The sequence below is a fragment of the Vicugna pacos genome, chromosome 5, assembly GCF_048564905.1.
Source record: "Vicugna pacos chromosome 5, VicPac4, whole genome shotgun sequence".
NCBI lineage: Eukaryota > Metazoa > Chordata > Mammalia > Artiodactyla > Camelidae > Vicugna > Vicugna pacos.
This window is the reverse complement of record NC_132991.1, coordinates 73566084-73581116: the sequence shown is the minus strand read 5'-3', so window position 1 is coordinate 73581116 and position 15033 is coordinate 73566084. Positions and strand designations below refer to the sequence as shown.

Sequence of the window (15033 nt, the reverse complement as noted above, 5' to 3'; positions counted from 1 at the left end):
TAAGAGCTATGCCATAAAGGAAACAAACTTGAACTTAAAAGGTCTGGGATGCAGAAGACTCCTAGGCAGTGGTTCTCAACCTTGACTGCACACTATAATCACTTAGGAAGCTTTTAAAAAGCCCAAAGTTCAAGCCACAACCAAGACATCTTACATCAGGATCAGTGGGGGTGAGACCCAGACATAAGTGGTTCATACAGTGCTCCAGATGATTCCAACGTGCAGCCAAGGCTGAGACCCATTATTTCCCGCAGTAAGGTCCAATGTAACCAATGAAACACCTGGGCATCGTCCGGGGACCAACACAGGAGGGATGCATCCTATGGCATCGTTTGGAACAGGACCTGCACGGACACTAGGCCCCCCTCTTGGATGGCTGGCTGAGAGCAGTGCAGCACAAGCCCAGTCAGGGTGGCAGAATAACGTGGTCGCCACTGCAGTCTGGGAAACCCCAGCCGAGTGAACCTGGGCAGCTCAGAAAGCAGGCCTGACTCAGCTTTCAAGAGTGCAATCGTCGACAGGGAAGAGGAAAAAGAACAAAAGACTGAAAATCTTTCAGGACTCCAAAGAAACAGGATTCTTTGCTGATTACTTAAAAAAAAAAAACCCCAGCACATATACTATTGCTGTACAATTTGAGACGCTTAAAAGGATGTGGGAAATGCCATAATGTATTCCATCAATATCAATACCGACACTTAATAAAAATTAGCTCCGACTCCACTAAGCTCCAGGCAAAGGAATTCAACTCTGGAGACTCTGGAGGCAGAAACTCTTAAGTGCAAAAATTTCTTTTGCTAATCATTCTGTTATGAAAAAATCATTTGCACATTACGTCATGGTTGAAAAATTACAGTAAATTATCCTGTTGGCCCTTGTCAAATTCTTAATGTAAGTCAGGTGCAACTGCCAAGAAACTCCAGGGCAAGAACAATGGTACTTCCACTTTGGAAATCAAAACTCATCTTGGAGATTGAGCTAATGAAATTCTATAAGAACCATAACTGCAAGTGAAGTTCTAGGATATAATACTCTTACAGAGGGAGTAATGCCATCGTCTTTATGGTCTTAAAAAAGGAAGTCAGATACAAAAAGGTCAATGTTACATATAAGAACTGATCAAATGAAAGGCTGACTTTATGGACAATCACTATTATGTTAATTACTTGTAGGAAAAAATTTCAGTAACAGATACTAGATTTTTAAAAATCATTTTAGGAAGACCTAAAGTACTTCCAATGTAGTGTTACACTATTTCCATATACTGTTACAAAGCTGCATCATCATATACAAGCTAGACGTTCTACCAGACAAAATACTGCTTTTGTAGGTGATACTAGAAAAATCATGGCGTCAAACTGCTGAGATGTCTAGATCTTCTCTGATGCTGGGTGTGCCACCCAGAATGCAGACTGCTCTGATACTCGCTCTCAGTCTGCAACAGAGGGGGTAAAGCGCAGCCTATGTCAGCATGGTTCCAGGATGCCCAAAAGCTCACTTCTTTTCTGGTTCAATTTCAAAACATATCTCTATGGCATTTTATTTTACAGTTTCCTGTTCATGAACGAGAATAAATCGTCAAGCACTACTATGATTTCTGAAAGACTTCATATTTGAGAACATAGCTAAACAATGGAAATTGAAAAGAAAAAAAACCTCAAAAATAGCTGGCACAAAGCACAAGCACTGAACTCCCGGGCATTTTTTGCTTTATTCTCTAAGAGTAATAAAAAGGCCCTCAGGTCATTGTTTTGATGGGAGCTCATTGATGCTCCCATTTACATACCATTTATTTAAAAAAAAAACTTGATAATTTGATTTCTCAAATGTTGGCAAATTAAAAGCAATTTATTAAAAGGGGAAAGCCAGAGAGTGTGGCAAAGACAGGCATCCTCTGAGCGCATCAGAGCGGGGAGCACAGGAGACTAACTACCGCAACAAAATACACAAAAACAAAAACACCTGTATATGGTGACAGGGATAGTATTTGGTTTGCCTTCAGTCTCTGGAACCACAACTCCCCCCGCCACACTCAGCCAGAGAGTACCCTTCATTTACACTGTTTGGTCCCTAGATCATCTTTTCGGGGCTTAGCGAAGAGGAGGGAGAGAACACTTTTTCTAAAAACAAGTATAAAGCTACTTCAGAGACTGTGGGAAAGAGGAGGGAAGGGACAAGGAGGAGGGAGGGTGGGAGGAAGACCAAGAAGGAGAGAGGGAGGGAAGGGGAGGCAGGGGAGGGAAGGAGGAAGGGAGAGGGGAGGGAAGGGAGAATGTGAAAAGAGCAGGAGATGAGATTAGCAGCACCAGGGGTGCTTAGACTTTAGAGGGAAAGAGAAGAAAAGGTCCTTAAAGCATCATACTGTGTATTTTGAGAAATAATTGCCTCAAATATCCCATGCCCTCAAGGCAACCCTTAGTAAGGACTAACGAGGCTCTTCAGTGGTCTCCGGTCTGTGCTCCTTCCATTGAGCGTAACCTGGTGCTGTACTGGCTGCCAGATAGTCCAGTTCTAGTCAAGTAATAACAGCTCTGTATGATGATTCTCCCAAACCATGAAATATCTTCAAGGCACTGTGTATAGGGAAGTAGGGAGAAACAGAATGTACTTGTGAAAGAGTTTCAGCAAATGGTGGGTTAAACAAATTCTCTGACGTTGATTGTCATCGCTTTGGTCACATGGAAAATTCACTTAAGCGAACACATCTCCAACGGTATTAGATAAATTAGGTGTTCTTGCATTTAAATTCCTAGAAATGTGCAGCTACAAAAAAGTCCTTAAGCAAATAAACTTCTGGGCCCTATATTTAGCATAATAAACCATATGGTAATTGGAAAGATCTTTTCCTTCTGACATAGCTAAGATCGGGACTGGCATTATAACGGTCCCAGAAAAACAATCCTTCGCATTCCAAAATTTTGACAAACTTTAGGTGAGCACTCTAACAGCTGCAAAAAGCAGTGAGTCGAAGTTTCCAAAGCCCCCCCACCACCCCCCGCACTTGAAAAGACATGTAAATGGGCTTGGAACTAGGGAAAGCGTGGGAAGTGCAGCAGGTTCCTAGGCGTTCTGAACGAGGATCATTAAAATTTATGATTGTCATAATTTTCCCAATATTATCCTCACACTACTAAAAGGGATGAAATTCTAGTCACAAGAAGGAGGATCAGACAACTTAAAAAAAAAACAAAACTCTGTTTGAAATGTTTTCATTAGAACTTCAGGAGTCCTGGTAGAAGAGGCTACTTTACGCTACGAAACGGAAGGGTAAACGAGGCCAGCCAGTCCAGCCCTTGTACCATGTGGAATTAGTTACAGTTACTTCCACTGGTATCAGGCAGTTCATCCCAACTTCAAGATCAAATAAAGCCCACTGACACAGAGTAGGCCAAAGATATGGAGATGATTCTTTCTGCAAATTAAAACCACCACAAGCACTGCTAGCAATTCAGACGTATTTGAGTTAGACATGTCTTGCGAAAATTAACTCTCAATCTGCTGCCAGAATGCATTTTATGACCACTGCGAATTACTTGTGTGCATCTGTGATGCTAAATGAAAAGAAGCAAACTTGGTCACCATTTAAAATGTTCGCAGAGTCTTAAAACGTGTGCAAGCCAGTCTCCGAGAGCACAAGCCTTTGCAGGGATCAGAAGGACCGGGACCTGGTGATCTGCCTCGTTCTCTGGGAGGATGGGCCACAGAGGAGGCCTGGAAAGAAGAGCTTTGACTGACATGAGCAATACTCTGTGTCACTTCATTTCTTTAGCCAAAAAGCACGCGGTCAAGGGACAACCCATTTAAACCCCCTCACAGGTTCTAGTTAAGATTAAGGCCAGTCAGAAGGATTAATTATCTAGGCAGCCAGTTCTGAAAATCAAGAAGACATAGATTCATATATACCAGCTATTAGTGGTTCAAACACTGACACACTGTACTCTCAGGTTTCCAGAAAGAAAGAAAAAGAGATAAACTAACATTTATTGGATGCTTGTCTCGTTCTAAGCACCAGGCGAGGTGTACTCCTCCAAATCACCAGGGAGGTAATTACTATTATTCCCATTTTAAGGAAAAGAAATTCAAATTTAGGAAAGGAAGTAAATTACTCAGAGTCCAACACAATTGGTAAATGACTGAGGCCAGATGTGAATTCCATTAATTTTTCTCCTACACCTTAAAACTTACCTGTAGAGTCACAGACTGATTTCTTTTCATTCTTTGCCTTCTAAGGACTGCCTTATTTTGCTTTCTTTTCACTTGCATGCTTCATGAAAAGAATACTGTTTATGCCTGGTTTCTACAATACATCTGCCCTCATTCTGTACCTGGTCACATTCTAGTTTATCATCCTTTAATTCATGGAAACTGCTTTGGCAAAGGCCATATAAAACTTCATGATTTTCAAATCTCATGGTCTCTTCTCAGGCCTTGTCCTTTTCGAATTCGTTGAGCCTTCAGCCCTGGTAGCTACTCCTTCCTTCTTGAAACCTGGCTTCCCTGAAAAGATTTTCCTAATTCTCTTCCAAAACCCATTGGCTTTCTTGCTTTCTTCACTTGCTCCCTCAGCCCCTCCTTTAAATATTGGAGTTCCTCATGTCACCATCCTCTATTTTCTCTTCTTTTCACTGACTCGTACCCCTAATTCCTCTAATCGATCCCATGGGTTCAGCTGCCACCTACATACCTATATTCCTAGCTGCTAACCTCTCTTGAGCTCCAGGACTATGTTTTCCAGTAGTCTTCAGGTATCTCCAGTTGGATGGCCCAAAGACTCCTCAACAAAACATCCCAAACCAGCCTCCTTTGCCCCCTCCCCTCCAGTCTAACCACTTCTCTTTCGTGGTAAATGGTGTTACCATCTGCTTAGTAGTCTCTGCAGAGAGGACCTCAGTATCTGCCTCAACTCTACTCTACCTCGACTCAACGTTCTAGCATCTCTACACCTTACATATCTTTGAATGATTCCCCTTTCTCTATCACAATTTGCCCAGCTCTTTACCATGTCACCTGGGTCAATGCAACAGCCTCCCAGATGGTTTCTCTGACTCTAGTCTCTCATCTTCTAATACAGCCTCCATATTGCCACCAAACTGAACTTTGTAAAATAGGATATTCCTCTGTTTGTAAATTTCCAGTGGCTCCATATGGACTACAAAGTAAAGCTTCGGTGACCAACCAACTCTAGCCTGTCTTTCCAACCTAAGCTTTGAGAACTTGCCTTCACTTGTATCTGTTACTTTGTCCTAAACGACTTTCATGCTTCTGTGGCTTAGCTTATGCCACTCCCATACTTACTGTGTCCTTGTTCCTTTGGTCCACCTGGTAAAATCCTGTTCATCATTCTGCAAGGCATCCCTTCATACCTGTTGTCTTCACCTTCCCCCAAACACCCCACCCCCACCTTGAAGGAAGGCTTGCTCCCACATCTGTGCTCCCCTCCATCTCTTCATTACAGGGCTAACCACACAGCATTCAGAGTCGCTTGTTGACTCATTGCCCCAACGTGAATTTTCAAAGGCAGAGGCTGTATCATTCATCTTTGTAGCACCAGGGTCTCGTTCAGTGCTTGGATCATAGCTAGATGCTCAGTAAATCTCTGTTAAATGAACAAATTAATAGACCATTTCCTGTCTGCAGTATCGGGTTACGCTGTAGCTTCATTATGATACCAGTATGTGAAAACAGATGTTATAAAAACAAAGAACACAGAGCAGCTTTTAGTGACACATCTGGAGTTTGGATTTCTAGTAAAGCAGTTTTAAATTCTGATGGCTGTGACAGTGTGAACAATATATTGCCTCTAATAAGGATAAATATAGCTGATGTTCTGTCAACGTCATGACTACCATCCTTAAAAAAACTCATTTGCTAAGCTGCATTTTCTACCATTCATTCATTCATCCATCCACTCCTCCATTCACACCATACCTCTTTCAAAATGAATTTAAACTTAAAAATTTTAGTTTGTTTCACCTATCAGCAAGTTCTACCTGACCGTTCTGGTCTTCCTATTTAATGCAGTTAGTGACTACCAAAGGGAAAAACTATGCAAGACCATTAAACTGACTAATTTTAATTCTATATGAGTTCTTGAAAGTAGTGATTTCCTTTTATTCTTCATTGACTCAGTCTCCTAACTAGAACTTTTTAAACCCAAAAAGCGAATACAGTATTCTGTGCCCTAATATTTTCCAAGATACATTAGGCATTACATAACATAATAAAAAGTAAATTCTATATCTAGGTATTTCACACAGTTAACATTTATCCGCCTATTCTGGAATGTCACTGTCTTCCAGTCAAAATGAATCTATATGGAAATTAACCAGTTTTCAGAGATAGGCAGTACCTCCCAATATGTACCTGTGCTAGCACTGCAGATGTACCCAAGGTGTTCCCTTACTCTCCTTTATGAGGACAGAGCATCTGACTTTAGGGCTCCCTCCTCAGAGAATTCACTGCACACAGCAGGTAGACTCACCTGGGGAGTTCTGAGGAGAGGACACTGGGGAGCCACGTGGGGACTGACAGTAGCTGGGATGGAGTAAGGCATGTGGAGGCACATAGGACATTATCTCTTCTTCAAACAAACTGGGGAAAGACAAGGAACAAAACTCATACTTTAGCCAAATAGGTGGGTAAACGCTTTGTCTCCACAATGTGTCAGTCTGTCTCTCACTCTGACCCATTCCATCCATCAGTTCACATCCCAAAGAAAGAGGTCCAGTCCATATTCCAAAGAATATATGAGCCTGAGTTTATACGTTCATTTGAAAATAGCCTAGGTTTTTACATTTGGGAATAAGATCAAACACAAGAGAGAATGCTTATTGAGAACTTGTAAGAAATACATAAAGTGTGTTCTCTATTTTCTTTTCAGGAAGTATACAAGGTCTCAGCCTTCAAAGTGCTTAGGATTTCTGTTAGACAATTAAAAGCAAGTAAAACAAAACACCTCCTAAATAATTTCAACTGCTAAATCATTAGCTTCCTCGTTTACTCTGGCTTTATGATGTTTTTCAGTTGTGAGGATTTTGATCTTAGATTATTCAATCCAGTGTCTTCTTTCTCCTCCATACTGAAATGGTCTGTTTCTAATACTCTCCTAAAAGATAGTGACCAGTGATCTGAGATCTTGGGAATCCTAGACTTCTCATTAACTTTGTTATGATAAAAGTACTACTGATTACACTAGGCTCACACAGACAAACATTTGACAAAAAAGAATCAACAATATAAGTAAGAGTACTTGTATTTTTTAACTGAGAGACAGAAGTCGGTTTTCCACAAACTTGGTCAAATCTGGAAATCTGTTACTCGTTTTCAGAAAACATTGAGAAGAAGTGGCAACAGTTTAGTCTCGTAGTGATTTAAGGAATGGACTCCTAAGGGTTATAGCACTGGTTTTCCACTGAGGCAATTTTGCCCTTCCCCACACTCTCTGGGGACATTGGGCAATGTCTGAGGACGTTTCTGATTGTCGTAACTGGAAGAGGGAGTGTTTCTGGCGTCTAGTGGGTGGAGGCCAGGATGCCGATAAACATCTTACAATGCACACAATAGCTCCCTGAACAAAAGACATATCCAGCCTCAAATGTCAATACTTTTGAGGCTGAGAGACCATGGGTTATAGCAATGCAATAACAACTTAACAATTCTTTCTCCGGTTCTTCATTCACATGCACACATCTGCTAAGCCACTATAGCAAACATATTTTTATACACTATTATTTTTTAAAGCATCTTTCCACTTTTAAACTATGAATCAAAGATTTGGGAACAGAAGCAGGGAGTAATAGCAAATTAAGCCCTGAAACTGTCAATTCTCTTTTTCAATAAATCAATAACTATCAGAATAATGTGAATTTTAAATTGATGGCTGGGGAAAAAATGCCATGTGACAGTTAGTACAAGAAAGGTCTAGAAACCCATAGCTAAATTAACTGAGGAGTAGGAATTAGCATCCTCTCCTCAAACATCTATACCTGTGTCCCTTTACTCCATGGCATTTATCATTTCCTTTAAATGTAACCAATACACAGACACTTTTGATATCAAGAGAGAATTTTTTTTCCTTGGAAAACTTAATACAGAAGAGAAAGAGAATAATATAAAAACACTCAATACGTGTCATCTAGGATTAATAATGTTAATACTACTACTTTCGCTTCAAACACACATGCATACTTATAGATGTGTATATATCTATACACAGACGTATCTATGTATCTGTGTGTGAGCATGTGTGGACATGGAGTCTCTTGCTCTTCTCTATCATGATTTTGACAGGCATCCTTCCTTCAGTAGTTTTATATTTTGCAACATATGTGTAGAAGAACAACATACAGTTTTGCCTTATACATCGCTGAAAAATTACGTAAATGCCTTATAAGTACAGAACTCTGTATTCCACAAAAAATTTCTGGTGTCTATGTTGACATGTAAGGATCTGGTTCATTACTTTCACCTGCCATGTAGTCGTCTGTTCTAGAAATGCATCAGTCTAGGTATCCATACCTTTCTTGATAAATACTGACTTTTTTCCCAACTGTGTGCTTTTATAAACAATGGTACAATGAATACCCTGTATATATCAACTTGTGTACATGTAACAGAGTTTCTCGGTACAAATATGGTATATGTGTGAAAACAGAGTTGCTCAGTCATAGTGCATATGCCTTTTCAACTGTAAAAGATGTTGTCAAATTGTCCTCCAAAGAGGTTGTAGAAATTGCCATCCCACCAAGTCCAGACAATATGGAGTTCCTATTTCTCATTTGGTATTACCAGACTTTTTGATTTTTTCAAGTCCAATAGTGTGAAGTAGTATCTCATTATTTGAAACTGCACTTTACGATTACTAGCATCTTTCCATGAGTTTACTAGCTATTCAAGTTTCACAATTCCTTTGAAGTGCCTTTTTATATCCTTTATCTATTTTTCTTTTGGGTTTTTTTCTTTTACGTTGGTTTAAAGGTGTGCTTTATATATTCAAGATACCTTTGTTTTGTGTGTTGTAACTATATTCTTCTAGTTTGTTGCCTTTCTTTATGCTTTTATATGTGGTGTCTCATTACATAAATTAAAAAATTCTAATATATTTATCAATATTTCCTATATGAGCTCTGATAAAGGTACATTTTTAACACGAGTTGACTTAGTAAAATAATATATGAAATAGAATAATCAAAATGAATGCAACGAAGTTATTTAAAAATTCTTGGGTTTTATAGGAGCCGTATTGGAAAACCACCTTACATGGGCTTATTTCAAAATGAGGAATTTCCTAGAGCTATATCATCTCTGCATTGCAGCCTGCTGATATTCAAGTCCATTTGTACCAGGAGTAATTTTCCTTTTTAAGAAACAGAGAGTGGGTATAGTTATAAAATAAACAAGATACAAGGATATAATGTACAGCACAGGGAATACAGCCAAAATTTTTATAAGTTTAAATGGAGTATAATCTATAAAAATATTGAATCATTATGTTGTATAACTAAAACGAATATAACATTGTAAATCAACTATACTTTAATAAAAAAATCTTATTAAAATGTAATTCACATACTATTAAATTCACCCACAAAATAAACATTTTTAAATAGAAAAAAATAAAGAAATAGACAAAGTATAAACACGGACACACTCTACTCATTGGTCTCTATAGACTTTCTCTTCTCCAATACCACCACCTCCTTTACCAGCAGAGTAAAAAACAAAATCAAAACTGATTTCAGTGGTAAAAAATGAAACCTGAAATGAATTATCACTGTATCAGCATCATACATCTTCAACATGAATATTCTACAAGTCTTTAAGAATAAAGGAGCATTCATAGGCTGCCAATATTGGCATATTATTTTCTAAAATACTCCATCATACCTGACAATAAGAGACTTTCCACTTCAAGAGCTAGGGTTACATACCTTAGCAACATAACAAGGTCTGCATCACTTGAAAGACGCACCAATCCCGGGGTCCCTTCAGTTCGGATAAATTGGATCTTCTCCCTATTCAAGCAAAGAAACAGCTCAATTATGTATGGCAGACTTTGGGGACATAACTTGATGCTTTAGGCATCATTTTTTTTTTAATGGTGGTCACATTTTTTGGTACCTATTATGTGCCCTAGGAATAAACATCTAAGAAAGACATGGTCCTTGCCTTCAGGAGGACCTCATCATGAGCACCTACATCACCCAGTCCTAGCACTGTGAAAAAAAGTATTTTACTGCCTTCATCTTTTGCTGCCCAAATACTACATGGGTAGCAGTACCATCCAACCAGTAAAACTCAGTCTCTGCTTTGAGTGAAACCCTTGTTGCAGGCTTGAATCTATGCAACAGTCTGGACCATTCAAGCTGATTTCCTGTTATTTCAAAAGGGAGTGTACATGGATAATCCTTTCTTTTCCTGAGGATATACCTCTATGTGTGATGAGAATATTCCTAATTGGAAGCAGGTAGTAATCTCTATATTATATATTCCATATGGAAGCATATGGCCATTTCAAGTAACTAGAACTTGACCACTTTCAGTTAGTATAGTTGGTAAAATAGATTGTGCATATACTTGTGCAAATGTACATATATACTTAAACATATCAAAAGCAGTGTGAGTTATTAAGCCATTATTTCATTATAGACATGTGATATGTGATAACAGTTTTTTTCTTTTTTGGTTGTTTGGTGTATCATTGTTTTGCTAGATTCAATCTTTATACGAATATACATTTAATAAAAATTTTCCTGGTTGTGTCCTCTCGTTTACATCATGCTATTTCAAAGCACAACATGTTAGTTTGGATAAAATGAGGACAAAAAAAAAAAGGTACCACATAAACTATGGTACTGAAGGCACTGCATTTGCTAGGAACACAGGGGCCAACATAAGTATGCAATTTTGCTCTAAGTGTTAATGACTATGTATCTGATTCCTCTACACTAAGAAATAAAATATCAATCTCTGATGTGAGTATTAATTTAGTTTAGTTATTATCTGTTGAGCATCTTGTTTTCCTATTTGATGTTTTCACAGAGATCTAATGGTTTTTTATTCCCAAATTTCAAATTCACACCTTAATTGCTTACTGGCTTGAAAGTAATGAGGTGAAAGGTAAGGTTCAACTGCTGAGATGAAAAATTGCCTAAAGTACAGAAAAGTCAACCAATTTGCTCTTAACCACATAGCTTACTGGGAGTGATAAACAGTTTAGTGCTAAGCTTCTTTTGCCTACATCCATTTTACATAATATGTTGGCAAATGAAGCATCTAATATTTGATATTATCAAGTTTTCTCTTCTGTCCTTTATTGCCATGATATATGTTTTATATAATTTTATATTATACATTATATAATTTTATATTATGAAATGTTATATTATAGCTATACTATATATTATATATACCATATATGGTAGCCAGCTACTGGCTATATACAGATAGGTGATATATATATAAATATAAAGATATTATTCAGAAGAGGAAGGCCAGCCTCTTCTCCCTGCTTAAGGTTATTTCAGTTTGAAGGCTTGAACCAAGCATAACATTTTCCCTTGAGTGTTACAACCATACGTCTGAAGCACACGACAGAAACCAAGGCCCATTATCTGTTAAATGGTTTTTTTGATAAGAGATACAAAAGTTGGTTTAAAAAAAACTAAACGAGAAAAAAGTTACCTTGGAAAAAAAATGAACGATAACTTGACCAAAGAAGTACTCTTATAAGGGTCAGTACTACTATGCTTTGATCTTGAAAAATCAAAAACTATCTCCAGCGAATACACAGTTTATCTCCTTAGCCTATCACCACCATGAACCAGGCAAACAGAACAAAACCAGAGAACAAAGAGGTTGAGCCCTTTCCTCCACTCCTTTAACTGGAACCACACACAACGAGCTGGGTGACAAAACAGACAGCATGATCTGGACGGTGGTTTTTATGTATCCTGTGAATAAGGAACAGATCATAGCTTCCTGAGTCATAAGGATGACAGGGTGAAGAAAGAAAAAGACACCAAAGGAAATACGCCAATTGGGAAACCTTTCATAACTTTCCAGATATTAACTAGGAGGCAGTGAAGGCAACTGGTCTGACTCTTTAGGCCAGAACATACCAGAGGCAGGCTGACACCAGTTTTCTACCAGGCCACCCAATTTACCCCAATGACCAGCGATGGGTCATGTGCTTCCAGGAACAAGATGCTGGAGCATGTTATCAGATGTGCATCGCACCACTAAGGACTTTCTTACGTTAATATTCATTCATTCAGCAAACCTCTTCTGAGTGCCTATCTCCTAGGCATCGCATCGCCTACTGGGAGTTCAGCAGCGTGTGAGACACCCTCTTTCTCAAAGAGTTCATGCTGCCGTGGAAGAGAGAGAGTCAGGGCAATTCTAGCATAATATGAAAGTATTTAAATGATTCCATTCATGTAGCTGACCTCTGTTTAGGCCTTATACCCACTCCTAAAGTCCTTCATAAAGTTCTTTCATGTAGAAACCAAGAAGGCATAGGCTTACTGACTGTCAAGAGAGCAGATCAAGGCTGAAGAGGCAGAAGTCAGCAAATGTCCTCAGAAATGTCACTCATCTTTTCTGAGGGCTAAAAATGGGAACTACTCTTGGTTATTAGGTATTTGCCCAATATTCCACAGTCCGGTATTTCTTAAACCGGGGTCATTGTCGACTAGAAATCCACAGACATAATCTTGAGTTCCGGGAGAATTTTAAAATGATGTGTTTTCACTTTGACGATCAAAACTGCTAATACGAGGTCAGCATATTTTGGATAATCTGGATGACGGTTATGACTGAACACTTCTAAGTGACTTCAGCTCCCACGTTTGTATTTATAGGACACTTGTTGCCAAGTAATCGGAAGTGAACTTTTAAAGTGTTGATGAGCAGGGCCTTGATGTTAAATATGATAACAGGCCCTGTCTGCCCCTCACACGCAATGCTTTTGCCATTTAAAAAGAGAACACTTTTCTTCTGCAGTATGAATTTGCAAATTAAATGACGACGATGAAGTAGGCAAAGTAATATATATATTAATTGCCATGGACTAACACGAATATAAATAAACGGACTGAAAAAGTGAATTTTGCATTTGTGCTAAAGAAAGCATAAAAGATGTTATGGTTTAGTCAAAGAACAAACATTTTACAATAGTTTACAAATAGAAAAGTGTCAGGAGAATCATCACAGGTATGTTTAGTGATACATTTTTTTCAGTATTGTACTTGAGGGTGCACTATTAAATGAACTGGCTCATCACAACAATGAATCAGTAAGTAAAAATAAGCTATTTGTTAGGAAGGAAAAACCGTTATCTGCGATAATGTCGCAGATGCACATGATGGACCACGAGATGCAAAATCAAAAGATTCAAGTCAAACAGCAAGTGAAACAAAAAGCACAGAAGTGTCTCTCCATTGACATGGGTCTCAATATTGGTCATTTGGCTTCTGAAAAACAAAATCTTCTCAGAATATCACCTATTCAAGTTTTTTTTCAGTTTTTACTTAATTTATATGTCTTTTGGTTTTACAGTTTATAAAAGCTGTAAGGATAGGAAGTTTATGCACATTTTATATTTGTACACATTTATGTTTCATTAAAATAAAAGTACTTAAAGTCATCATTGCAGATGTGCAGTGTTCCTTTTCCTTCTAGGATGAAAACATAACATTTTTGGCTCCTAACAAATTTCCATGAGTCCACTCAGTGTCTGAAATACACATAACAAGTTCGAGAAATATTGCTGAAGATCCATATGACTTATTAGACGGGCATTTGAAAGTTACATTAATACATTTATTTGAGTTTATTTTATAAGTTTATACAGTTAGAAGCAATCCATGGAAGTCATTTAATTTCTTTCTTTACAGACTTCACTTTCAAGAAATTCTATTCAATTTTAGTGCTTATAAGGAGAATTAAGATTATATGTGATCATGTGACCCTCTTTGCAGGGGTATTTTTTCACTTGCCCTTTGGAACACTTTCTGGCACTTCCTCTACTGCACCTGCTCACATGGCCACTCAGCTATAACTTCAGTTCCTTTTGAAATGTGAGATTCTGGAGGGCAAAGCCCTTCCTCCTTCATCTTTGTGCCTCCAAGTACCTAGCACCGTGCAATGAACAAAACAAGTGCTCGGTAAAATCAAACGAGGCACATGAGCAGTTAATATCAAAACAGATTTGGCTCCTAACAAATATCCCTGAGTTCACTCAGTGTGTGGAATAAATTTATCTTGTGAGCATTTATTGTTGTAGTGAAGCAAAGAGAATCAGGAAGCTGACATCTGATTCTTTACTAAAACAGAACCCACTGAAGGAAGTGCAAAGACAGAGAAAGGCAATCTCTTAATAAGAAAACACAACCATTATAACTAACAGATGTATACAGATACTAAACTGCATATAGAGAGACAACCTTGGGAAGAAGTCTCTGGCTGTTGCTGTCTCTCAGATGCTCATAATATTCAGACCTTGGTAACCACTTCCTCCAAAGAACAGAGTCATCCCAGAGGATCAACTCTAGCAGAGGATCATTTGAGGACAAGGAACAGTCTCAAGACCGGAATTTCCACAGAAAATACTCTCAGTGAAACCAACCAACATTTTGGTGAAGTTAAAGTAGGGCACGTGATCAAAAACAATCAGAAGCAGCAATGCCTCTAAACCACAACTCTCTCTGAATTGCAGACTCTGCACACACATGGTTCCTGTAGATATAGTTTAGTTAACCTTCAAAAATACATATGCTGTAAAAAAGAACTGCCTTTGGGCAATTTTAGAGAAATCCCCATGACTTCTCTAATGGTGTAATGTCAAGAAAGGACAATTACTACTGATTATTCATACTTTTGATTACAGTCACAGGGCATGGTCTGATTTGAAGAACAGAGCCAAGCAGTAGAAAGATCAACTTTTCTTTCTACTTCCCTTTATGTACGTTAGGTTTGGAAATATAGGTCCATTATTGTCCCATGATTCTTATGGAAATATAGGAGGGACATCAA

At 38.4% G+C, this 15033-nt stretch overlaps 1 protein-coding gene across 5 annotated transcripts in view; it reads right to left on the bottom strand.

The window, feature by feature from the left end:
• HECW2 (HECT, C2 and WW domain containing E3 ubiquitin protein ligase 2) overlaps window positions 1-15033 on the bottom strand; it is a 336842-nt gene that overhangs the window by 43283 nt on the left and 278526 nt on the right. For all 5 annotated transcript variants that reach the window (XM_072961562.1, XM_072961560.1, XM_072961561.1 and 2 more), the window contains 2 exons: window positions 9930-10013; window positions 6482-6591 (listed from right to left, as the gene is read on the bottom strand). In XM_072961562.1, the coding sequence (XP_072817663.1) occupies window positions 6482-6591; window positions 9930-10013 (194 nt within the window). The remainder of the gene's footprint in view (window positions 1-6481; window positions 6592-9929; window positions 10014-15033) is intronic.